The sequence below is a fragment of the Rutilus rutilus genome (genome assembly GCF_951802725.1).
Source record: "Rutilus rutilus genome assembly, chromosome: 17".
In the NCBI taxonomy this organism is placed as follows: Eukaryota; Metazoa; Chordata; class Actinopteri; order Cypriniformes; family Leuciscidae; genus Rutilus; species Rutilus rutilus.
In genome coordinates this window covers 7,097,913-7,124,578 of record NC_140230.1, presented here as the reverse complement: position 1 = coordinate 7,124,578, position 26,666 = coordinate 7,097,913, and the positions used below count along the sequence as shown (strand labels likewise).

The 26,666-nt window shown below is 37.5% G+C and overlaps 2 protein-coding genes across 7 annotated transcripts in view; one reads left to right on the top strand and one right to left on the bottom strand.

Moving 5' to 3' along the window:
* celf3b (cugbp, Elav-like family member 3b) overlaps nt 1-26,310 on the top strand; it is a 42,747-nt gene extending 16,437 nt beyond the window's left edge. For 2 of the 5 annotated variants that reach the window (XM_084385173.1, XM_084385174.1), the window contains exons 4-14: nt 6,863-6,911; nt 13,721-13,849; nt 13,935-14,014; nt 15,385-15,528; nt 16,549-16,681; nt 17,950-18,096; nt 18,276-18,341; nt 18,435-18,527; nt 20,625-20,768; nt 21,418-21,556; nt 26,028-26,310. In XM_084385173.1, the coding sequence (XP_084241299.1) occupies nt 6,863-6,911; nt 13,721-13,849; nt 13,935-14,014; nt 15,385-15,528; nt 16,549-16,681; nt 17,950-18,096; nt 18,276-18,341; nt 18,435-18,527; nt 20,625-20,768; nt 21,418-21,545 (1,113 nt within the window). In that variant the 3' untranslated portion in view covers nt 21,546-21,556; nt 26,028-26,310. The remainder of the gene's footprint in view (nt 1-6,862; nt 6,912-13,720; nt 13,850-13,934; nt 14,015-15,384; nt 15,529-16,548; nt 16,682-17,949; nt 18,097-18,275; nt 18,342-18,434; nt 18,528-20,624; nt 20,769-21,417; nt 21,557-26,027) is intronic. The other 3 variants (XM_084385176.1, XM_084385177.1, XM_084385175.1) reach the window with 2 other exon arrangements.
* On the bottom strand, nt 8,896-11,230 carry LOC311275887 (uncharacterized protein). 2 transcript variants are annotated; one of them, XM_084385178.1, is made up of 4 exons: nt 11,032-11,230; nt 10,653-10,940; nt 10,243-10,548; nt 8,896-10,100 (listed from the first exon to the last, which is right to left on the bottom strand). In XM_084385178.1, exons 1-4 carry the CDS (start codon nt 11,075-11,077, stop codon nt 9,778-9,780), a joined length of 963 nt encoding a protein of 320 aa, XP_084241304.1. In that variant the 5' UTR covers nt 11,078-11,230; the 3' UTR covers nt 8,896-9,777. The 2 variants fall into 2 exon arrangements, with proteins under 2 accessions (XP_084241304.1, XP_084241305.1); XM_084385179.1 differs by having other exon boundaries at nt 9,272-10,100; nt 10,653-10,937; nt 11,032-11,215.
* Nucleotides 26,311-26,666: the final 356 nt, after the last annotated feature.

The window sequence follows — 26,666 nt, the reverse complement described above, 5'->3', positions numbered from 1 at the left end:
GATAAATATTAGGTACAGTAGATTCATCTCTGTAAATCTCTCTCCTAATGCTGTAACCATACAGAGAGCCCTGTCAGCTGGTATTATTATTAAAGGTTAAAAATAACCACTCAACTTAAATATAATGCGTTTTATATTATAATGTTATTATATATATTGTAATATAGGGCACATATTTAGCAAAATAGCCTACACCTCTCTATGCGATGGTCATCAAATGGCTTTTCTGAGGTAAATGTAACGTCATGTGACATTTTGTTCTCCAGCTGTTTTATTGACCTCTTTCCACGGTTGAAAAAAACACTGATTGATCGATATTATGTATGAGGCATAAACATTTCGGTAAGTTGTTCTGTATCTTTCAACAAAGCTACTGTTCATTCGTGTTTATTTACTAATAACTAGTAGTAAAGAGTAAGAGATGATCGGTTCACGTGCCGCTTGAACTGAGGCGCTACAGCGATCTGTCACGCCACATTTACAAGCGCCAGAACGGTATTTATTGTTTGAATTTCGTAATAAAATTGACAGAATCTGAGAGCTGAGAATTTGTTTCATATCATAAGTAACCTCAGTGTCCTCTTTGCTTCGCGATTTTTCTCTGCGTGAGAAAATGGATGTGTGTGAGAGCGTGAAAAGTGTCAATTGCGTGAGTCTCACGCTGAACGCCTGAGAGTTGCCAGCCCTGTTCAAGACCCCAACATTTTGAACGGAAGTGCATTTGCTAAAAGTATACATTTGAAATCCTCCATGAAAATCCCATGTTAAATTGCAGTCAGATTGATGTTTATAATGTTTTCTAATTCCTAATTGTTAATCTCGTTTTCTCTGCTCTCTGGTCATCATCTGAAGGATAAAGGGATTGGGTCAGTGAGGAGAGATGAGATGAGATGAAGGAGAGTGAAGAGATGAATAGGGCCGGGCTGTGGGAGGATGGGAAACGAGGGATCAGAAATAAATCTTCGCCGTAATGAGAGAAATACAGCTGTCAATACACCGAAGCATCTGACAGGGTTAAACTGGCATGACCCACAGAGCAAAGTTCTTTGAGAGGAGCTACACAACGGCTTTCTGTATCCCTTTTTTTGTCAGCTTTTGTTCCTGATGATCTGAACAACAGCTGCGTTTCTGAACGTGCAGCGATTATAATACGCACACCTTCACGGAGCCTTGATACAGAGGAAAACCATTAGTGCTGCTTGCTGACACTCATAACGTATCAAATCATGATGAGGCTGGTGGAGGAAAGGTGTGCTGTTAAGTTTCTATTGTACTTTTACCGTACATCTAAGGATATCTAAAGATTTTTAGTATTATTTATATCCTATTATGTATTTTCTGTAGTGTGCTTTTGTCATTTTATTTATTATTTCTATTTAGCTTTAATTTCTTTCTTTATTTCAGTTTTCTTAATTTTTTTGTAACTTTAACATTTTCAACGTAGTTGCCATGGTGACATTTTAAATTTTTAAGTATTCATTTTATTCCAGCTTTATTTAAATTACTGATATTGATTTTTAATTGGTTAAGTTAACAATAAGAACACTGCAAAGACTTGAAGATGGACCCTTTTGACTTAAACCAGTAAGCAGCCTCCTAGCAACAACTCAGAACACCCTAGCAACCACCTACACATAGCAACGCCCTGGCAACCACCCACAAAACCCTAGCACTGTGATGGTGAGTTTTGCAGCAGCAAGTGCCGCTCACAGTTGCATTTGCATTTGTTTCATATATATATTTGTTTCAAATGTAAAAGAGATGGTGGGAATATTAGTATGACAGGCAGATACTTTGCCAAACAGACACACAATCACAAGCTAGGAGAGAAACCATCGGGAGGGGGGAGATCATTGCTAAGATACGGTTGACTAGGAGATGACAGGTTGCTAGGTAACATGAATGATGCAACAAGTGACTAATATGGAATGGAAATGTTTGGGAGAAAAATGTGCTGCAAATGCCCCATGAGTGTGTGTGTGTGTGTGTGTGTGTGTGTGTGTGTGTGTGTGTGTGTGTGTGTGTGTGTGTGTGTGTGTGTGTGTGTGTGTGTGTGTGTGTGTGTGTGACTGTGTGTGTGACTGTGTGTGTGTCTGTGTGTGTGCGTGTGTGTGTGTGTGCGTGTGTGTGTGTGTGTGTGTGTGTAGTTTTTATTGTAGTCCAATGTAAAAAAAACAAAATAGCAAATCAGCGGCACACATAAACTCCCCCCAGTGAGATGCTTTGGTCCGATGACTTCATGTTGGCTGGGGATGGAGGGTAAAATGCAATTTGTTTGAATAATCCTGGGATTTAATACTCCATAATCCATGAAAAATCCTTTCAGAATTACTGCAGGGGTTGAGATTTACCGAGTGTGTGCGTCCTGCTGTGTGTGTTTTGTAAACTGTACAGGAGGTGTGTATGCATGTGAGAGTGAGAGACTGCATAAAAATCTATTTATGTGTGAGTGAGAGAGACTTAATATAAAGCCTGCAGATGTGTTTAAATGAAACCCTCATCTAGCAGGATTATGATGAGGTGCTGACAGTTTCCCTGCCTGAGGATCTGCATGCGTGTGTGTGTAGATATGCTTCATTTCATAAGTCTGTTACAGGAATATGACTCAAGGGAATATTTAACCTAGTGTTTTAGAAGCTTTTTTCAGTACATCCTTTTTTTCCTTGTCAAGGACATTTTAATCATACAGCGAAGATAAACCCCTCCACCATTACCACTACCATCCATACCTGTCTAGTGATGTATGTTTTATGATGATAAAATAATGGTTTGTATTTTTAAAAACATTTATCGTGTATCATCATGTGTAGTGAGTTGGCTCACGTGAGTTAAGTTTCGCGCTTCAGAATTTAGGGAACATATGAGCATCGACACTCCTGGGTTTCCACGGTGCATTGTGGGACTTTTTAGGGAGCGAATGTTTCAGGGCCTGGGAAGGATTTTGCAATTGAGAAATGTCTGACTCCCTGATCAGTAGGGCTGTCACTTTTGTGAAAAAATCCTGTTAGATTTTTGAGACATAAGTGTTCATTTAATTGATTGTAAAATCGATTTTCCACGTCTAAAGACGTTTCCATTTTAAACGGCAAATATGGTCAAATCCACGGACAACTAACAAGCATTGGGACGAACGTAAAGAGGGCGCTTGAGACGCGCACAAGTCAGCAATATTCCTGATGATTTATTGGCGTGAAGTTTCGTGCACAATGACAAACAGGAGAGCAACATTCTCGAAAAACAATGAGCAGAGTGGACTGCCATAACATCAATGAAAAACATTACTGCAGGCTTCAACATGGCTGTGTTTACGATTAGAAATGTCAAACAAATTTCACCTACGTAGGACATTGTAGACCGTAGCCCGAATCTGTATCTGTGTGCATGAGACTGTCTGAATCCCGGCAGAATTCACATTTTTGTAGTAAAAAGAGACACATTATGCAGAAGTATAATTTGCTGTTATGTGTGTTGGTCAGAGCCTGCAGTTGCTGTGTGACGTGCGTATCGTGACGAGCTGGACGCGCTCCGAGAGAAGGCCGTTAAAATCGATTCCCTATTTTCGTTTTCGAAACTTGTGTTGGTTGGTCCGATCGATCGTGCAATCGATTTTCGAACGTACAGTGACAGCCCTACTGATCAGTGCCTTGACTACCGAACTAGGGAGTTGATTGTGACGCACCTACAGTCTTAAAGTCCCCCTGTGTTGAAAATCAAGCTTTTAATGTTGTTTAATGTAAATGTTGTTTATATGTCTATATGGTGTTTTTAATATGCTTTGAGACAAACCATGTGTAAATTCATAAGTCGACACCATTGATGAGTATTTTCTGCTTAAAACTGCAGTGAACCAAAGACAGTCTCAAAACCACGGTTTGAAATCGCTGGTGTTTCTGACGTCACAAACTACCTTGTAACCAATCAGATCAACGTGTGATCGTCAACGAGTGGATCTCTGAGCTGTGTGAGTGAGTGGAGGCGGGGCTCATTTACATATTCATAGAACCTCGTATACTAAATGAGGCAAGGGTGTAGAGTTACATTCAAGATATTTTAAGGCATGAAGAATTTTTTTTAAACATGTATGTTTAGAGGTGCAGTGCACTAATATTTAGTAGTGTCTATAACATTGTGGCGATTCATGCAACATGTAGTATATGTTGTAATGGTGCAAGTGGACCTTGGGATGGCAACTAAAAGGTTGTAATAGCAAAATAACCTTTTTAAAGAGTTTTTTTTAAGATTTGATGCATCTTTAGTGAATGTTGTATCAGTATTCCTCGATCATGGTCCTCAACTATGTATTTCTTTCTCACTCCTCATAGTTTGCTTTTCTCTCTCTCCCTTATTTCTCATTCATGTCTTCATTGTGTTGTCTATCTGAAATTTGTCCTTCACAGTTGCACAGTCCTCTCCCCTATTCTTTGCATTCTCCGTATCACTATCTCTCTCCATGACTAAGCACATCACTGTGCTCGTGACATTTTACAAATGAGCTTCGAGACTCTCCAGGAAACTAGAGCGTGTCTGTTCTCTCTTTCTTTCACTCTGACACTGTTAAAAAGGTTTGTAATTAAAAAAAAAAGAAAAAAGAATGTCTAATACTACTTTTTAAACCAGTTAACTGTAAGTTACCTTGCCGTATATATTATAAAATTAAGTTATATTAGGTTTATGAGGACAGTAAATTCAACTTAAAAATGTAAAAAAATTATATATATATATATATATATATATATATATATTTATATATATATATATATATATATATATATATATATATATATATATATATATATATATATATATATATATGAATTATAATTTAAGGTCAAAATCTATATTATATTCATAAAAGAACGCATGCAGTTTTTAAAAAGTGGAGAAACTGTGCAATAACGTTCCTATCATATTTAAGGAGTGTATTTTATTTAAATAGTTATTTTTGTTATGTTCATTATCAATTATATATGTTGGTGTATGAGTTACATTTAGTATTTTGACATCTGTGTCATTATGGTGTATTTTAAGCAGATTTTAAGGAGCCTAATGTGTAAATCAATTATGAATGATTCATTACGATCTCAACACTTGCCATTCGCCAGTAAATGAACAGGACAAATCACATGGAGAGCATCAATGGACTGTTACCAATGCAAACAAAACATATATGTCTGAGTTATGCACACACAATGTCAACCAATGGTTAATTTGATACTTTGGTTGATTACAGTTCTTTATGTCTTCCTGTGTTTCTTTCTCTCTCTCTCTCTCTCTCTCTCTCTCTCTCTCTCTCTCTCTCTCTCTCTCTCTCTCTCTCTCTCTCTCTCTCTCTCTCTCTCTCTCTCTCTCTCTCTCTCTCTCTCTCTCTCTCTCTCTCTCTCTCTCTCTCTCTCTCTCTCTCTCTCTCTCTCTCTCTCTGAAACCAGGTTTATTAGTGGGATCAGTCCTGGTGGTTTCGTCTTGAGCCATTAAGCAACATAGCAACACCATAGTATGCCACACCATGGCAACGCATTTTAAACCACTCAGCAACACTGATTCCAAACATCTCGCCGGATTTCACACATTCTCTTTCACACACACACGCTCTTCAGTGTAATCCAGCGTGTCTCTGTAATCCTGATCAGATGGCCATCATTCTAAAGCTGATCTCTCTACAATCCTGTGCACATTAGTTTAAGTGCAGAGACAGCAGTGTCAAAAGGTTATTGATATATATATATATATATATATATATATATATATATATATATATATATATATATATATATATACACATATATACACATGTATTGAAGAGCATATGAAGAGTTCAGATGCAAAAGCCTCTAAGTGCCATCTGAAATTTTCTTCTAGAATGATCATTTTTATGATCGGAATGGTGCAGCAGTCATCAAGGTTATCTTAAAAACGTGCAACGAGAGTCAATGGAGCAGCTTATGCTGAATAAACTGCTTTTACAATGAGGAAACAGCTTGTATGATTTGATTTGCAGGTGTGAGGGTCATTATATGATTGATTGGCTTACAGGACACACATGATCCAGTAACTTTGCAGAGGTCAGGTGTTTGAAATGTAGCTCGTTTCATTATTTAGGACAGTTTTTACAAATAAGATATATTTACCTCTCTCAATTTTTGCTGTTTTGTGAATTGTTTATCATTTGTTTTACTGTTAAAATGCTGCTGAGAAGACAGTTACAGATATGTTGTGGAATATTAGGGAAGCCCTCAGTATTTTCATAATAGTACTTTTTTTCCAATCAGTATTATATTCTTCTCCAGCTTGTTTGCATTGTCATCCACCTCATAGTGTAGTGTGACAACATGCCCCGTGATAGGGTCAACATATTGGACAATAATGGTGTTTAATAACTTTTCAATAGCTTTTTTTATGCAACAATAAGTTCCGTTCCTGGAATCTGATTGGTCGAGCAGCATTTCAAGAAAGTGCTGATATGACAGACCAAAAGCACTGCGGCTTTTCACTGTTTGTATCACTCCAGTTGTCAGTGTTCGTTCCAGACAGACTGTCAGTCTTTACGTTAGTGACTCTTTCTGCAAGGTGAATTGATACGCCAGTAGATGACAAGCGACAAATGACTGTTTATGAGTGAGTCTGCAGGTACTCATAGCCTAATTGTAACCACAACATTAAGGTTTGTGTCTGTACAGAAATTCACTTTCAAAAGCAAAGCCACTCTGAGCAAAACACTGCTATAAAATGCTGCGTATGTGAAGTATTAATCCATTGGTAGAATTGTCAGGTATGTTGCATGTATAGAATATGGTAATATGTCATTTTAATTATTTAGACGTTTTATCCATTAACTTTTGATTGTTTTTTTGTTTGTTTTTTTCAGATGAATCGGCCCATTCAAGTGAAGCCTGCGGACAGTGAGGGGAAAGGAGGTAAATCATCTGTTATTCACATGTTTATTTGGCTTATTTGAAGTGTGGGGTCGGTAAGACCTCCGCTTCGCGTCGGGGTCCTGATCAGCCTGTCGGGGTTGTATTCGCTATAACAACCGCCTCGCTCTACATTATCCCTTACTTAAAAAAAAAATTTCTATTGTAATATATTTAAAAATGTAATTTGTTCCTGTGATCTGAATTTTCAGCATCATTACTCCAGTGTTCAGTGTCACATGATCCTTCAGAAATCATTCTAATATGCGGATTTGCTGCTCCACAAACATTTTTATTATTATCAGTGTTAAAAAAAAAAAAACCTTGTGTGTGTGTGTGTGTGTGTGTAAACAATATAATTTGCTCAATATAAAATATATTTTATTGACGGGCAACAGGGCATTTTGTAAGGGATAATGTACATCCAGCCGGTGGTTCTCTCAAAATAAGCCCCGACAGGATGATGGGGATCCCGACGCGAAGCGGAGGCTGGATGTTCATCATCCCGCTTAATACACAGCTACTTTTGCCACATAAGTAAATAATTAGACACGAAATATTGATCTTAGAGTTAAAATATTTTATTAGCTCTTTAAACATAAAGCTTCCGCGGAGAGAGCAGTTGCTAATGCGGCAAGTTCAAACTAGACGGACATTTAAGATATACGATATACAGTCATTCATATCACTTATTACACATCATTTCACCACATAAATAATTATGGGGATAAGATATATTGATTTGAGATGAAACTGTTTTAAAATCGTACCTGTTTGCATCTCATAATCCAACAGTGTACAAAACAATAGTCACAAAATGGCAGCAGCTGCGTTTGTATGAAACAAGAGAGAGCGAGTCCACAATACTGGATGGCATAATTAAATAACTGTACACAAAATATTTATTCGACTAAGTTTGAATATTTTATTAGCTCACCAAACGCAAAACTTCCATGAAGAAAAACCGTTCCTAGCAGCACTGCTGACTTCAGTAACCCGGATGAGCCTGCGTTATCTGTTTTGAGTGGTTATCTGGGAATAATTTACCGCTGGATGGCGCTATTGACCAATCAGAATCAAGTATTCCACAGAGCCGTGTAATAGGTCATTTTATATATTGGTTCTAAAGTAACACTGGACAAAAATAAAGCTAAACACCTTAAACACTGAAAAACCACTTAAACTCTTAAAATATAGTTAAAAGAAAATAAATGGAATAGCAAAGGCACTATAAATATTACAAAGATTGTCTTCCTTTCAAAACACGTAATAAATGACCATTAGAAAGGCTAAAAAGCTCACAGGAAAAAGGGAAATAAATATACTTTTGATCTGAAAGTAGGCCTGTCATAATTATGAAATTTGGCTGACGATTAATTGTCTAAAAAATAGTTGCGGTTATGCTGATTGTCAGTTTTAGGGCTTAGTGATTGTATAAATCAGGAGCAAAAATAATTCTTAAAAAAATCTTTTATAAAATCTAAACATGTTTAAAACAAATTACTATTAGTACTCTTATAAAATTAATTCATGTATTCATACATTTAACAATATCAGAATATTGTTTCAAAGCAGCTTTACAGTGATGATAGGAAATTACAGTAACAGATTGTTTTGGCTTTACAGCAGCTCTAAGAAGAAAGTTATTGTCCAGCTCATTGTCATCATTATTTTTAAAGATCATTAGTTATTAACTTAGGGGCCGCTAACATGACACCGTTCTAACAGGAAAATCCTCAACGCGCTCCGGCCGCCCATCCACACAACAACAGTGCCTGGTGTCTCGAGAACGCACTCCCGGAAATAGGTTCCAAGGTGCACACGATTATCAGTTATCTCTGCGCAAACCTACGCAACCTCTGCGCAAACACCGGTGTTGCGTACATGCGCATCACGTGTTCAGTCTATAGGTATGTGCGTTTGAATATATATGTGCGCAGGTGTGAAGTCCTTCTTTACAAATCAACCATCAACAAACTACTTGTCTGGCCTTAAAAATGTATAATACAGAATTATTTATTGCGTCCGCGTAGCCACGTGGGGACTCTGTACAGATAAAACGACAACGCTTCACGTTTAGGTGCGCATGGAGTCACAGTGCGCATTTAAAAGCTCACGGCACAAAGCGAAGAAATGTCGAGCGCACAAATCCTAGTGCGCTCGACGCTCATCCTTGATCATTTGTTTCTTCACAGTTTTAAATTTAAGTTATTGTGAATTCAGTTATTTGATGCCAATTCATAGTCCTTGTGCTGTGTCATGATGGAAATATACTTCTGACCCTCACTTTAAACTATGGAATGGCTTCAGATGACTTTGAATATATTGCTGGAAAACTTAATTAGTGCTTGTCTATTTCTTTTGGTCCATGACTCCCCCTTGTGCCGTAAGCTTATAAAAGAGTGCAATAATAGATCAGATAACCGCGATCAGACGGTTATTTAATTATCTTGACAGGCCAATTTGAAAGTCTCCTTTTTTCTCACCAAAAGAAGAAGAAAAAAAAAACATCATTATGGCAGAACAATGAACTAGATCACCAAAACTGGTCTAAGACTGTATACACTTGGGCTTGATCATGTAGACTCATCACCATTTAGATGTAAATGTGGTCCCGCTCCTCCTCATATAAATTACATTTCACAACAATCAAATTTGTAATAGTTCTTAAAGGCCCCACTAGTATTCACACTCACTTTACTTTTTCAATGAGATGCCGTTCATTTTGCAGGAGAAAAATGCTGTGAAAGGTCAACGTGAGCCTGGTGTTGTAGTAATGCTGTTGCTTTGCTTGAGCAGGCGCCGTGAAACAGGCCTGGTGTCATGTATCTTTACAGAGTATCTTTGTATCTGGCGTCGCTCTGCCAGATTAAAAAGGCTTGGTGCTGGAATACTTATTTTCTGTGGTGCCGCTCTCCTCCTGAACAGGATGACTGACCATTGGCTGACTGTCATTTTTGGGTGATGTTGCGGTACCCAACAACACACAGTCGTTTTCGTCACTCTTATGATAAGTGGCTGTAGCCGATGTGGATTGACAATTCAGCTTAGGTATTATGTATAGGTATGTAATGACTAACATAAGGATGATTGAGATAATGACAAAAACTATGGTGAGATGCTTATAATTAATGGGAGATTGGGCTTCATTGCAGTTGGAGTCTGTTTGGTTTCCTGGACTGGAGCGTTTCTCTGTGTGAATCAAAGAGCAGATTTATTTTTTAGAGTGAAAATAAGGCTTGTTATTATGCCAAAGTTGACAAGTAAAATATGTAATGTCTGACCATATGATGCAAGTTAAAAATGAGATTTGAATCGCCTTTCCCAGCCTTACCGTTCACATGTGACAGAGCATAAGCGTGTGGGTATCCTTTAGTCGTTTCATCATCCACGAAGCAACGGTATATCCCGGCATCTGTCTTGCGAACTCCAGTGATGGTCAAAGAGAAATCACTGGTTTTGAAGCAGTTCTTCTCCAGATATGCTCTTCCCTCGTAGCCTTTACCAAGGTTTATGGATCCATCTTTCTTATAGTGCATAACTCTTTCACTGTTATGCAGCCAGGTCACATCATTGGCACTGTCTGCGTGACAGTCGAGGGTGATGTTGTCCATCTCTGCCGCTGTCACATTTATTGCATCTATAAGGGAATATTTTAAATCAAAATCAGTCGCTGATCATGTGCTGATGCTGCTCACAAATCGACTCAAGTTTTATAGGTATTCAGATACAGCGAATACTTACAGAAAACTTCCAGTTTGAGTGAATTTTTAACCCCATCACAGAGAAACTCATAGTACCCACGGTCAGTCAATTTGGCTGACTTGAGAAGCAGGTGCATTTCTTTCCATGTGAATTCTTCTTGAAAAACTTTTTCAATCTGGAAGTTCTGGTTTTGATATGTGGCGATAGTTGCTTCTGTGGGGGAACTTTTACTCCATTCAGCTCTCGCACAGATGCTGGCGTTACCGGGGAATTTATATGGTCTTTTTAGTAACACAAAATCTGATTTAATACCCTGGGAGATTGCTTCTGAAACAAAGAACATAGAAGAGACAGTTTTAATGATCTCTGTGTGTGTGTGTTTGTGTGCGTGGGTGGGTGTGTGTGTGTGTGTACTTACCAACCAAACTTGTAAGTATGACAGCCAGTTGCAGCGTATACATCATCTTGGTAATCCGCTGAAACAGGTTCTTCCACCCAGACTGAGTTGTGGCGTGTAGCCAAGTGCAGTTTATTTAAATGAATGACATAAAACGTTCAAAATAAACGACAACTATAGAGAAGGATCAGACGGCATGAAATAAAAAAACAAGGAAACAGGAAACAGGAAGGAACGTCAGTTACATCAGTTACGTCAGTTCCGTCAGTAACAGAAACTTCAAAATAAAAGACATTCATTTAAAAAAACTTAAACATGACATCACATAAGCAAGTATTGTTATGTGTCAGTCATGCTGCTCAGCTTCAAAACAATCAACATACTGTACAATGGTGTATATCACACATATGATGATCACATTTGTGGGCTGATAATTAAGGTTAACCACAGATTTATAAAATCCATCACGGATTCTACTAAATCTACTGTTTTTAATTGAAAAGTTTACATACTTGGTACCTGCATTATTTATTTTTTTGCATGATTATCTGACTGACGTTGATGAGGTTAAAACAACCATAACTGGCAGAAGACCGAGAGTTCGGTTCATCAGCTCAGCGCAAAACACACACAAGCAACAAAGAACGTTTGTAGAGCTGCTGAATGGATTCTTTTTCCATCAGAATAAATGTATAAAAAATGCAAAGCTCTATTTTAATGCTATTTTTTATTGCACATCCATGTTAGTGGCTCCACACTTCTGTATTTCACTCTCTGACAGGAACTGAAGGGCAGATTGAACTTGGTATTAAAATTCAGACGTTGAGCTTTCCTTTTGAAGATCGATCTTTTGATAGTAGTATCAATAATAAGTGCTCTCTTTATCCAGCAATCTTTATTGTCTTTATATCATTAAAGATAATGCCTATGTAAGAGTAGAGAATAATGTAGTGATGTTGGGAAACTCCAGCTGTTAGGCACACATCCAAAGAGAGGAAGGTCCTATCCCATCAGAAAGCTATGGCAAGCTATTTAAACATTTATTGTTTGACACTTACCTGACTTTTTTTTTTATCGGACTGATATAATCCTTAATTTTGATGCAAATCACCCTGATGGATTCAAGCCTCATGATTACACATTTATTTATCATTTTCTAAAATTACAATTCAGTCCAAATGATGTAGTGCTGATATAGCGCTTTCGTCTGCGAGTTGAGTCCTGGCTGGAAAAACACACAGGCTAAGAAGTCCTCGAAGGAACGATCCCCCTGTGAGAGGAGGAGGATCTGAACCACTGCTGGAAACACTTTCTAAGATCCGATCTTCTGTCAGCAGTGGTTGAGGCAAGGATTAAAAGAGGCTGGATCTAAACACAGCAGTTAATTATAATAAACACTTAAATCAATATACACCCTCGAGAAATCAGAATACAAACACGAAGCAAAAGAACAACCATTAAACAACGACGAAAACGGACAAAGAACTCTTCAAACTCAGGGCTAAGGATAATCAAAGGGAGGACAACAAGAATCAGGTGTGGCAGATCAATCCAACAATAAATAACCATAGAAACTAATGCAAATGTGAAAACCAAGGAAACAAAGGGAAAAATCAGGCCACAATGACAAACCAACTAAAGCCTCGTTCATATTGTCAGTCCAAATCCAATTTTTGTGCATATCCGATTGAAATCCGATCAGATTTAGCAAGTGTGAACGGCAACAATAAAAAAATCACGTGAAATACAAATACATTTAGAGCTACATTAATATGTGGTTTGAAATTCTATTCAAATCGCGTTTGAATAGAAAATGCGTTTCAGTCTGAGCGCTATGATCGGATTTTCGGATTCGTTGTTATAGGAAACATTGAATGTCGCTACAGAAACAAGGTTGTATTGTTACAAAGTGCCGGACGAGCAGAAAATGACAATATAAACGAGACCAGCCTCCTATGGTTCCTACACACAAAAACAGATATGAACAGTTGTGATACACTGTGTTGGCAGTCAATAATTTTAGATCAGATTCCAATCGGATATACAAATAATCAGATTTGGATTGACAGTGTGAACATAGCCTAACAGTACAACTCAAACTAAACTAAAAACTCAGACATAACGTGACAGTAATTAGACTACAGTTACTTTTCATTGATTACATGATTACATGTTATTCTCACAATTACAGTAAATTATTCATAATACATTGATAAATTGCCATTCTAGAAAGCATTTATGAGTTATCAATATTCTAGTTGATGCAGTATTTTTCAGTTTTGTGCAATGGAAAGTTTCCATGGCTGTTACAGGATCTTCAGGGAACCTTTTATTTTGAAGAGTGTAGAGCAGATGTACATGTTGAATGTGTAATTACAGGCCTGTGAGTTCGAATGTTTGCTAAATTTGGAATAAAATAGACTACATTGAATATCACCAACAATCTAAAAGGATGTTTCAGCAGTGAAAAAGATTTGTTAAACTGACCCTATCAATGCTTTTAAAATGTAAATGCAGCAAAACACAACACACCCACACTCACACAGAGTTCATATTATAGTCGGCTCATCCGGCCCTCTGCTGGAGGCTGACGGGACTGTGGCTTTGTTGACTAAACTGATACCTCTAATAAACCTGGAGTTTATTAAAGTCAGGTCCATGATGTTGAATAACTGATCATGACCATTTCTCCCTCTCTCCCTCTTTTCAGAGGACCGGAAGCTGTTTGTGGGGATGTTGGGAAAGCAACAGTCTGATGAGGACGTGAAGAAGATGTTTGAACCGTTCGGCAGCATCGATGAGTGCACAGTGCTGAGAGGACCTGACGGCACCAGCAAAGGTCTGTTAACAAACACGTACACATGCGTGGGAGACTGTGTGTTAACAAACACAAACTCAGTCTGATGTTTATGTTGTTTTCACAGGTTGTGCGTTTGTGAAGTACCAGAGTCACTCTGAGGCCCAGTCTGCCATTAACAGTCTTCACGGGAGCCGGACTCTGCCTGTGAGTGTCTCTCCTCTCTCCTCTCATTCCCTGCGTCTCAGTGTCCATACTATCCATCCTAAACAGTATGTGAGATTAAAATAAGTGTGTCCCAAAGCATAGTATGTTGAAAAGAGTATGCCAGATGCCAGATGGTCTACTATTTCCGGTAGATTCTCGAACTGTGGATCCTTGCTCACTATAACAGCTAATATTGTTCCAGATCCAGTTCAGAACTACAAATACAAGGAAAAAGTGTTCAGAAAACTATAAAACATGGCAGATGTGTGCGACCGACGGTTAAGTAGAGAGGTTTAGATAAAGGGGTTTGAGTGACTAATAATCAACATGTAAGGCGATAAAATATATTTATGTAATGTTATCCGTGGCATATTTCATCTGCAACAACAACGTGATCTTTTCTAAAGATCTGTTTGGCCATTAACTTTTAAATGCATCGTTATGCATCAATATGAGGAGAGTCTTTGCATGAAAGACCCGTGACTGGCAGATCAGTGTGATGCTGCATTTCTATCCGATACAGTAGCAAATTAAATTAAATTAAATGTGGAGGATTTTATCTTTGATTAGATTATTGACAGGTCAGTTTACATGACAGGATGCGTGTGGCTAAGCGACAGAGAGAAACCGTTAAAGACAATTTTATGACGTGATAGTATGTCCCAAAGCTTGTCTGCTCTTCTGCTACACACTCAAAAGTATGTACTTTTTCTTCACAAAAAGAGTACATACTTTTAGGGCATAGTAGAAGTAGGTGAATTGAGATGCAGCATGCATCTCCTCCTGCTCTCCTGTCAGCGGTTAACTCTGTCTGTCTGTCTGTCTGTCTGTCTGTCTGTCTGTCTGTCTTGTCTGTCCGCCTGTCGGTTGGTCTGTCTGTCTTGTCTGTCCGCCCGCCTGTCGGTTGGTCTGTCTGTCTGTCTGTCTGTCTGTCTGTCTGTCTGTCTGTCTTGTCTGTCTGTCTGTCTGTCCGCCTGTCGGTTGGTCTGTCTGTCTTGTCTGTCCGCCTGTCTGTCTGTCTGTCTGTCTGTCCACCTGTCTGTCTTGTCTGTCCACCTGTTTGTCTGTCTGTCCGCCTGTCGGTTGGTCTGTCTGTCTTGTCTGTCCGCCTGTCTGTCTGTCTGTCTGTCTGTCTGTCTGTCCGCCTGTCTGTCTGTCTGTCTGTCTGTCTGTCTGTCTGTCTGTCTGTCTGTCTGTCCACCTGTCTGTCTGTCTGTCTGTCTTGTCTGTCGGTCTGTCTTTCTTGTCTGTCTGTCCGCCTGTCTGTCTGTCCGTCCGCCTGTCTGTCTGTCTTGTCTGTCTGTCTGTCTGTCTGTCTGTCTGTCTGTCTGTCTGTCTGTCTGTCCGCCTGTCTGTCTGTCTGTCTGTAGGGCGCCTCCTCCAGTCTGGTGGTGAAGTTTGCAGACACAGAGAAGGAGAGAGGTGTTCGGCGTATGCAGCAGGTCGCCTCACAGCTCGGCGTCTTCAGTCCAGTGACGCTCAACTTTAACGCATACAATGCCTACACACAAGCAGTGAGTAAACACACACACACACAGTAGTGAAAAAAATGTAATTAAAATAAATTTTCTATATTCCATGTCTATGGTTAATAAATATTTTCCTTCACTAGGTGTGCCTGTGACATACATTTTAAAGTAGAAATATTTCATGTAGTCTCTCCATGTAGCAAGATGAGCAACATTATTAACATGATTATTATCATTTATAGTTTTTTGAGCAGCAAATCAGCATATCAGAATGATTTCTGAAGGATCATGTGACACTGAAGACTGGAGTAATGATGCTGAAAATTCAACTTTGATCACAGGAATAAATTACATTTTTAAATATATTCACAATATATTTTAAATCGTATTAATATTTCAAAATATTACTGTTCTTATTGTATTTTTGATCATATAAATGTAGCCGTAGTGAGCATATAACAGACTTATTTCAAAAAATCTTACCAACCCAAATTTTTGAAAGGTATTAGCCTCATAGCATAATTGCCTAAGTGATATTTAAAAAAAAAATGACTTAGGCAATTATGCTATGAGGCTAACGGCTTTTCCTTTATAACCACAATAATAATAATAATAATTGTACACAGTAATTATTGAAATGGTTATGTTTATTCCCCTGTTTGTGTATACAGTTGTATGTACAGTATATACAGACATTGTTATAAACTAATAATGAGAGTGTGTTTTAAAATCCTTTTTTTTTTTATGTCCACTGTGTCAAAAGTGCTTTTGAACACCCAAGTATTCAAGTGTCTTGTTTATTTTAGTCTTTGGAGTATTATCTTTACAAATATCAGTAATTACATTTTTATTTATGATGAATTCTCATAGCTTAAGCCCTTTATCCAATATTTCACGTAAGCTTTACTCAATCCCTGCACAATACTGTACTCCGTTATACTGTTGAGTTTGCATGTCCTTTCCATTACTAATGACAGTCATTGTGGATTTAGCTTGCAAGTGAACTGAAGACTCAACCACATGTTGAAGTTGTCCAGCGTTAACTCTCTCCTCTGTCTGTCGCAGCTGGTTCAGCAACAGGCGCTGGCGGCCCAGTCCGCCTACTTGTCACCCGTTGCAACAGTTGCAGGGTTGCAGATGCAGCACATGGCGGCACTCAATGCAAACGGCATCCTCACACCACTCACACCCTCTTCTGGTAATTACCACCATTACTGGCAGCATTACAGAAGAACTACAGAAGAATAGTACTTTACAATATTAACAATTAAATAATGTATTATAGTTTAAATTGATATAAAATGCAATTAGCTTAACTTTAGAGTGCTTTTCACCCACTGATTAAGGACTTAAGTACAGCTTTGTGTGTAATTTCAAAATTACTTCTATCAATTGAAATATGGTGTACTGCCGAATACTGACATGCATTTATGGTAAACTAAAATATACTTAAATGTCATTTATATTGAAACTTGTAGATCATGTATTTAAATATATTTGTAATTAGCCCACACATTTGCAGTGATGATGAGAATAATTGTAACGGTTGGTTTTTCAGTAATGACAGGGCATTGGATTCAGGTGCAGTTTGACATTTATTATTAATAAAACAGTCAGGAAGTAAATCCAGGCAGAGCATTACAAGAAACCAGGCAAAGAACAAAATCCAAATAATCCAAACACAGGAAAATCCAGACACTGAAACGAAACATCCAAGAAAGGACAACACCAGACAAAGAACATGAGGAACACTTGGGTATTTATACACTCAAGGGGAGATTGGCAAACAAGACACACCGGGGAACAATCAGGAACTAATCAACAAGAAAAATGACAAAGGATGACACAGACAACTACAAACCATGACACAGAACAGGAAAATAACAAAAGTCCACACAAGGGAATCATGACAATAATAACTTTAAATGAAATATCGAATAACACAAGTAATTGACATGTCTTTTGATATGCTAGTCATCACATAACAATTAGTGTACTTCTGTAAAGCAGGACAAAAGAGTATTAATGCTTAGCGATTTAAAATCTACCTCAGTGTGTTAAGAAAAATAGTCATGAATGTGTACTCTCTTTAAATGCACTTAAGTGGCCTTTTATTTCATTAGTATTATATTATCTGCAAGAACAGTTTTTAAAATTATACTTTTAAGATTTGAAGTACACTACAAGTGCACATTCAGCACAATGGTCTTTATGCAAAGAGCTCAGTGGCCAAATGGCACTTTTCATATTCACTTGCTGTCTTGTGGACTTACAATGGTCCACAGGACCGTAGGTTGTCTAGTTTGTCATTTTAGGTTTCCTTTAGCAACCGATATGCGCCCTTAATGCGCACCGAGGCGAGCTCTGCTGCAAACCTCTATCAGACTTAGGGTTTCATTTGGACCAGGGCCAGTGTTTAGCGCTCTTGTCAGTCTAAACTCCTCGCTGCTCTGTGATTGGCTACAGGTGCAAACACCCCTCCCACTATGGCGGCAACACCTTTGTCGGCTCTGCCTCCACCAATTGGAGTGAACGGCTATAGTCACGTCCCGGCAACCACCAATGGACAGCCAGCATTGGAAATCTACACCAATGGTGTTCATCCATATCAAGGTGAGAATCCCTAATGCTTTGGGAAGGCTTGAATTAACAACAACTAGCCAGAACACTCTAGCAACTGCATATCAACCACCCACAATCCTCTTAGATCTTGGCGGTGAGTTTTGCATACACAGGAACCAGTCGCATGTATTCAGAATATGCTAAATGCTTTGTCCTCATGGTCTCTCCAGCCCAGAGTCCAGCTCTTCAGTTAGATCCGCTCCAGCAGGCGTACGCGGGCATGCAGCATTACACAGGTGACAGCAGCTGCATCTCTCACGCACAGGCTTTTGTGTCGGATCAGCCTTTGTCTCTCTGATTCAGCATGTGTCAAACTCTGTGTCTCACAGCAGCCTATCCGACTGCGTATGGATTGGTCAGCCAGCCGTTTCTACAGCAACCCACCCTGGTTGCCCAGCAACAAACCCAGCAACAGAGAGAAGGTGATTTCATTTCCTGTTAAAAAAATAAGGACATATTCACTGCGTCCGAAATCGCATACTTTATAGTCCATTGGTTTGATTTAAAAACATACTTCGCAGAATGTTACAGAATACGTTCTATATAGTATGAATGTGTGTAGTTCATGTGTGTAGGGCACTCTCCCGGTGCCTCATGGGATAGTAAAGTGTCTATCGAATCTCGGTGGAAATAGTAGGTCATCCGGGTACCTTTCGCTTACTGTTCTGACATACAATACATATGTATTCTGACATACTACTCTGTTGCCGTACTGTTCTTTGCATATTATGGGCCAGATTTACCAAACAGGGCAAATAAGTGTGAAAGAGCAATTCCAGAAAAGCACTGGATCATTTCCATAATGACCAACACAATCTACCAAACTAAATTAGCGTCTCGTTTAAGACGGGCTTTTTTTGGCCGGTAAATAATGGCGCAAATACCAGTAAATTGACAAGCGCAAACCTTAGTAAATCACCTTGCGTGATTCATTTAAATACTCTCCTCCCATAAAGTTTGCGTCTGAAATGGAAACTCCTACAAATGCATGTGTAAAAATATCCATGTCCAGCCTTTTCAGTGCTAATTATTCACTGCGTGTCTTTAGTAAATCCTGACAGTAGTTTTTTAACACCAAAAGAGGGTTTGCGCTGGAGCTGTTAGTAAATCTGTCCCCATATAGCAGGGAAGTATTCAATTTCAGACACAGTGTTTTTATACGTCCTCAGAAGTTAGACTGTACCCTGTGAAGTAAAAGTACACTTTACCATACTTTTAAGTACTTATTATGGAAATATACTTTAAAACAACATACTTGAGTGTGAACTGAATGTATTGTTTTCGGACACTGAAATGCCTGTTAATTGCAATTAAATAAAAATGTATCACAGTTTCAGTTTATATTAAATGCAATTACCTGGACTTAAAGTAATTAAGTACATATTTAAATGTAATTTCATAATTACTTCTATTAATTTGGAATATGGTTAAAGTGTACTCCAGAATACTGACACGCATTTATGGTAAACAAAAATATCCTTTAATGCCTTTTCTACTGAAACTTGTATGCCTTGTATTTAAATATATTTGTACTAATGAAGTTGTAATTTAGTACATTTATATTAACTTTAAATGAAATATCGAGTAACACACTACAGTTAAAATTATAATCAAGTACTTTACATGTCCTTTCCTATGTTAGACAACACATCAAAATAAGTGTACTTCTTTAAAGCACGACCAAACATAATGATTTAAAATGTACTTCAAAGTAAAACTTTTAATTTGATATTATTACAAAGTGCACATGTTATAAGTGCACTTAAGTGGGTTAAGAAACATCTGGTGCGTTCCATTCGACAGGGTCCCTACGCAGTGTTCACTGCTCCCTAAACCCTGAACACGGTATATCCGTTGAAGTGAACTATGTATAAATGTGTTCTTAATCTATGGTCCATGGCCTAATCTAGCGCTTTCTGTCCCGCGTGCAGATGCATAAACACTCCTGAGGTAAATGAAGTCAAATACAAAATTACAGCGCCTCAGCTGCTTCTCAGCACTTTTAATTGATTTACATATTCATATGATTGACTATGAAAATGTAACATTCATCACCGCAACCATTCATAAATAGGGGGATTTTGCTCTCCACTTCGTGTGAAGTGATGTATCGATGTTCCCTTATTCCCTACGCCGTTTGCAGTGCCCTTCGAACTGAACATGTTCGCTCCCTTCGGATTGTGATCTCTCTTAAGATGGTGGAATACCCCGTGAAGTCCACTTACGGTCGAATGAAACGCACTTATAGTCATGAAAGTGTCTCTCTTTAAGTGCACTTAAGTGGCCTTTTATTTAATTAATATTATATTATCTGCAAGTACAGTTCATATACTTTCAAGATTTGAAGTACACATTCAATACAATTAAGTGCACTTCTTTTACTCAGGGGTATGGAGGCAAATCATTGGGTTTTTTTTCAAGAAATATATATTTTTTATAAATCATTGCATGTGAGCTGTTTCTCATCATGATTATATCTGTCTATAAAGCTTACATTGAGTCTAATGTGTGTGATGCAGGTCCTGAGGGGTGTAACATCTTCATTTACCATTTACCTCAAGAGTTCACTGACTCTGAAATGCTCCAGATGTTTCTACCATTCGGTAACGTCATTTCTGCAAAAGTTTTTGTCGATCGAGCCACCAATCAAAGCAAATGCTTCGGTAAGAATGAGAAAACGTATGTGTTCGTAATACTAACCTTCAAACTCTGGTGCACAATAGAACTATTATCGATCTGACTGTACTATCGGATGAATAATGACACTATTGCCTTCGCTAGAGCTGCTTTACAGCGGCATAAGATTTGTGTATTAATAATTGATGAACTTTGCAACATTGACAGTTAGCAGTTACACTTCATTTTACAGTGTCCATGTTACAGTGTAATTATGCATTTAAGTGCAGAGAATTATTAATTAACTTCATGTACTTGTAGGGTTAGGGTTTGGTTTATGGTTATGGTTAGTTGCATGTACAGTAATAATGCACAATTTATAGTAATTACTAGCTACATGTAACATGTGTAAAAAGGACACTGTAAAATAAAGTGTTACCTAGTTATTTTCCTGTTTATTAATGTGAAGCTGCTTTGAAACAATCTGTATTGTTTAAAGCACTATATTAACAAATGTGACTTGACTACCACATTCAAGCAGCTGCATGGCAATGCACTCTAACAGCCAATCAGAGCACCTTAGCAACTGTATAGCAACACTCTTGCGAACACCCACAGCACTCTTGCATCACAATGGTGAGTTTTACATGGACACTGAACATTTTTCTTTGTCTTTGCTCTCTCTCTCTCTCTTAGGCTTTGTGAGCTTTGATAACCCAGCGAGTGCTCAGACGGCCATCCAGGCCATGAACGGATTTCAGATCGGCATGAAAAGACTCAAAGTGCAGCTGAAACGGCCAAAAGATGCCAACAGACCCTACTGAGACAGAGACTGGTAAGAGAGGACAGACTTTCTAAAACCTTTACAAAGAGAGAGATCTACTGTTTACTTAAAAGTGAACATGCAAAAGGAGGATATAATAAAAAAACGGAGAAGATGAAAATGAAAGAGAAAGTGGATACGAGGTTAGAGTTCTGCAGGGGTTTGTCTGTATAAGGATGCTAAACACATACTTATAAAAGTGAATAGGAATAAAATGGTTAATTATCCCTTGTGAAAAAGAAGTAGACTTGAGCACACATTTAAAAACACACTTTTTATGGAAATAATACACATCACATTCAGTTTGCACTTAAAGGGGTAGTTCACCCAAAAATGACAATTCTGTCATAATTTCCTCGCCCTCAAGTTGTTCCACACTTGTATACATTTCTTTGTTCTTTCTGTGTAACACAAAGGATGATATTTTGAAGAATGTTGGTAACCAAACAGTTGTGGGGCAAGATTGACTCCCATGGTATTTTTTTTTTTTTTTTCATACAATGGAATGTTGTCAAGGTCAATGTCTAATTTGTTATCATTAGTTAATGCATTAACTAACATGATCTAACAATGAGCAATACATTTATTACAGTATTTATTAATCGATGTTAATGTTTGTTAATAAAAATACTGTCATTCATAGTTTGTTCATGTTAGTTCACAGTGCATTAATAATGATTTTAATAATGCTTTAGTAAATGCTAATATTAATAAATGCTTTTTATTGCTCATTCTTAGTTCATGTTTAATAAAGTAGTTAACTAATGTTAACTAATGAAAACTTATTGTAAAGTGTTACCAAATATATTCACTTTAAATGTAATTTTGAATAAAACACTAGTTAGATGAAACACAAATATTTTACATGTTTTATTATGTTAGTCAATACATCAAAATAAGTGTAAATCATTAAAACAAAATGATTTAAAGAAGTAAAACTTTTAATTTGACTGTTAATTGCAGGTTTAAAAAAGTGTACATAAGTATATTAAGAAATATAGTCATAGTACATATACTTTGAGTGCACTTATTTCATTAATATCAAATTATCTGCAAGTACAGTTTTAAAAAATATATACTTAAGATTTGAAGTACACTATAAGAGCACATTCAGTCCAATTATGCACACGTCTTTTTCACAAGGGTTGTCTTGAGCCATAGATGAGGCTTTAAAAGCATAATTAAAGCATAAGTGTGTCTCAGGTGTAATCAGTAATCATCGATAAATGAGAGAAAAAAAAGTCATAACACCTAACTAAAGCTGTATATTTTTTTGTATAAACACTCCTGTTTATTGTCAGAATATACGGAGCGTGCACGTGACATGCAGGAAAAAAATAGTAGGCTAAATTGTGCACAATTTAGGGAAATCGAGGGAACAAATTAATAAATCGTGCACACAATTTAATCTGCTTCGAAATATCTGCTTGTTTGATCATCACGACCAGCCTGAGTTTGGGGCCGACTATCTGTTTGTCTGAACAATGGTAGACATGGTATTCTCTCTTTGTATTCTCTCTATGAAAATCACAAACCACACAACAAGGTCCAAACGGCCAATCATAAATGACGGGAGACCCTGGCTATGGTTACCTAGCAACCATAATCCACTACCTCTGAAGTTGTAGTAAGTTGATTGGCCTGTCTAGTTGCCGTTGGCAATTGCCTATGTTTGGATTGCCCTAGCAACATTGTTTGTTTTTGTACCCTTGCCCCCGGCGACTGGCCATGAGGTGGGCTGCATGCCGTTCTGCCGTGGCTACGATGGGACTGTTTGATGCATTTGTGAATTTGATTTCTCTGATAAATTACTAATTTTTCAGTTTGTTTGTAAATTAACTACACGCTGCGCAACCCTCTCACTCTATTTCTATGATGATTCCTGCAGTGAACGTTGTGACTGCAGTTTGTTATTGATCCGTTTTTTAAACTTTTCCTAGTGTGTGCTATAAATAGTGTACTTATAATTATTAGTGCTTTTCATTTGGGTGTGAGACATGAAGATGAACGATGTAAAATATTCAGAATGTATATCATATAACATAAGAGCATAACTGGTAAATTCAGATGTGATTAAAGGGATAGTTCAGCCTAAAATGATCATTTTGTCATCGATTACTCACCCTCATGTTGATCCAAACCTGTATGACTTTATTTCTTCTTTGGAACACAAAAGAAGATATTTGGAGGAATGTTCATGCTGCTCTTTCTCATAAAATAACCTTCACCTTTATTTCTGTAGCGCTTTATACGTTACAGGTTGTTTAAAAAGCAGCTTCTAATAAACAGGAATACAAAATTATGCATAAAATCCAGCTGTAAAGCAGCTCTACAGAAGACAGTCGTTATTCAGTCGGTTCAATGTATTTTTAGTTCAGTTCAATAACAGTGTAAAGTTCATTAGTATCTTTATTCAGCTCGAGTCGGTTCAATGTTGGTTCAGTTCAGTTCAATAACAGTGCAAAGATCATTAGTATTTTTATTCAGCTCGAGTCGGTTCAATGTTGATTCAGTTCAGTTCAATAACAGTGTAAAGTTCATTAGTATCTTTATTCAGCTCGAGTCAGTTCAATGTTGATTCAGTTCAGTTCAATAACAGTGTAAAGTTCATTAGTATCTTTATTCAGCTCGAGTCAGTTCAATGTTGATTCAGTTCAGTTTAATAACTGTATAAAGTTCATTAGTATTTTTATTCAGCTCGAGTCGGTTCAATGTTGATTCAGTTCAGTTTAATAACTGTGTAAAGTTCATTAGTATTTTTATTCAGCTCGAGTCGGTTCAATGTTGATTCAGTTCAGTTTAATAACTGTGTAAAGTTCATTAGTATCTTTATTCAGCTCGAGTCAGTTCAATGTTGATTCAGTTCAGTTTAATAACTGTGTAAAGTTCATTAGTATCTTTATTCAGCTCGAGTCAGTTCAATGTTGATTCAGTTCAGTTTAATAACTGTGTAAAGTTCATTAGTATCTTTATTCAGCTCGAGTCGGTTCAATGTTGATTCAGTTCAGTTTAATAATTGTGTAAAGTTCATTAGTATCTTTATTCAGCTCGAGTCAGTTCAATGTTGATTCAGTTCATTTCAATAACTGTAAAATTCATTAGTATCTTTATTCAGCTCAAGTCAGTTCAATGTTGATTCAGTTCAGTTCAATAACTGTAAAATTCATTAGTATTTTTATTCAGCTCGAGTCGGTTCAATGTTGATTCAGTTCAGTTTAATAACTGTGTAAAGTTCCAAAAAGTACCATAAAAGTAAAACATTTGACTTCTGCACTATATTTACGTCGTCTGAAGCCAAAGTTGACATGTCATGAAAGAGCATACAGATTTAGAAAAACATGAGGATTAATAAAAAAAATTCTCTTTTTGGGTGAAGTATAATCTTCTTCATCGTGGGTCTGCCTGAGCTTCACTTGATAGTGAGGGTTACAGGAAGTGCAGTGAAAGTTCCTGAATGGAGGAAACACGAGCAATACAGCAATTCTGGGGAAGATGCTATACATATCACAAATCAGTGAACCTCATTTTTATAGCCATTGTGTTTGTACTCCAAAAGAGGTGTTCAGTTCTACAGCAAGTTCCCAGAATTCCTGTTTCCAGTTGCTGTGAGTGATGCATGTTGGCTGCAATGAGAAGCACTCATAAGTCAATCTAATCGCACACACACATTCAAACACATGTGCGCATAAATGTGCAAAATATATAGACATGATCTCCAGAGCACACATGCAGCAGGCTTGAGCTTCACTGTGACTTGCATGGACAGTGTGTGTGTGTGTGTGTGTTTGCGTGTGGAAAGCACATTTGATATGCCATATCTGAGATGTTTGACGGCTGGTCTTCTGAGGTTCACATTTCTTTAGGTTTTAGGTCAGGTTTGGCCCTTTCACCTCCTCAATGCTGAAGTGTGTAACTTTATCCCTCTCAAAATACTTTCTCATTTCTCAGATTAATATGGAGAGACATTTGTATATTGAACACCATGTCTCTGTAAAACATTGATCTGATTGTTTGAGCATCGTGACCAGCCCGACACAGCAACAATGACTCAGCAACAATCTTTTCGATTCATTATAAGAACCGTCGCAGGAGTCACTTGACTGGAAAGAGTGGGAGTACTTTGGAAGTTCATCTAACATGGCAGAGAAGCTGTGGGTGCTGTAATTCTCATTTATGGTACCTGATGAAACAGCGATTCACACTGAAAGCTGAGTCACTGTCTGCTCCTTGTCCAAGGTGGTTTTTGCCTGTGATCCAGCAAGCAGACAGACAGCAAAGTGGAACATTGAACAAATGCTAAATCAGTGTAATGCAATTAATCTCTCTCTCTCTCTCTCTCTCTCTCTCTCTCTCTCTCTCTCTCTCTCTCTCTCTCTCTCTCTCTCTCTCTCTCTCTCTCTCTCTCTCTCTCTCTCTCTCTCTCTCTCTCTCTCTCTCTCTCTCTCTCTCTCTCTCTCTCTCTCTCTCTCTCTCTCTCTCTCAGGATGGAGATTATTGAAGCATTCACATAGCAGACGGACGCCAGGTGTTGAGCTGCACAGGTTAAATTGCTAACGTGAGATGTTTGTTATCTTGCACACACAGACACACATGTGTGAATATGCAAAGGACAAATAAAAAAAATCATGTACATAAATTACACACGCATTCAAACACACAAGCACACACAGTTACGGAAAGATGTCAAGAGTATTAACACAAAAAACACGCTACTTCCTATGGACCTTCTTAGCTCTACAAATACAAAAAAGTATCATTTTTCATACAAAACAAAAAAAATATATATGTTAAAAATAAAAGAGAGAAGACCAGCCACAGTAAATGACCATAATCAGGTTTAAATAATTAAGCTTAAAATAATCTATTTAAAAAAAGGAAATAAGAATAGTTTGCATTAAAGCAATGATGATAGTTACAGTATTATTATTATTATTATTATGATTATTATTGTTAGAAAAAAACATCGTAAGATTTCTACTTTTTAAGGGGACATAAGGGGGCAAGTTTTAATATTTTATCTTTTTATTTATCAATTTATTCATATTTGAAAAACATGGTTTGGGGTGAGGTCTTTTGGTTTTCCTGTTTTTTAAAGAAATACATTAAAACAATTGTAAAACTT

What these genes read in the sequence shown, in the direction of transcription:
- LOC311275887 (XM_084385178.1), bottom strand. Translation starts at nt 11,077, where the DNA reads ATGATGTATACGCTGCAACTGGCTGTCATACTTACAAGTTTGGTTG. An exon ending in CATACTTACAAGTTTGGTTG is followed by an intron (nt 10,941 to 11,031) that starts GTAAGTACACAC and finishes TCTTTGTTTCAG; the next exon opens with AAGCAATCTCCCAGGGTATT. An exon ending in TGCTCTGTCACATGTGAACG is followed by an intron (nt 10,101 to 10,242) that starts GTAAGGCTGGGA and finishes TGATTCACACAG; the next exon opens with AGAAACGCTCCAGTCCAGGA.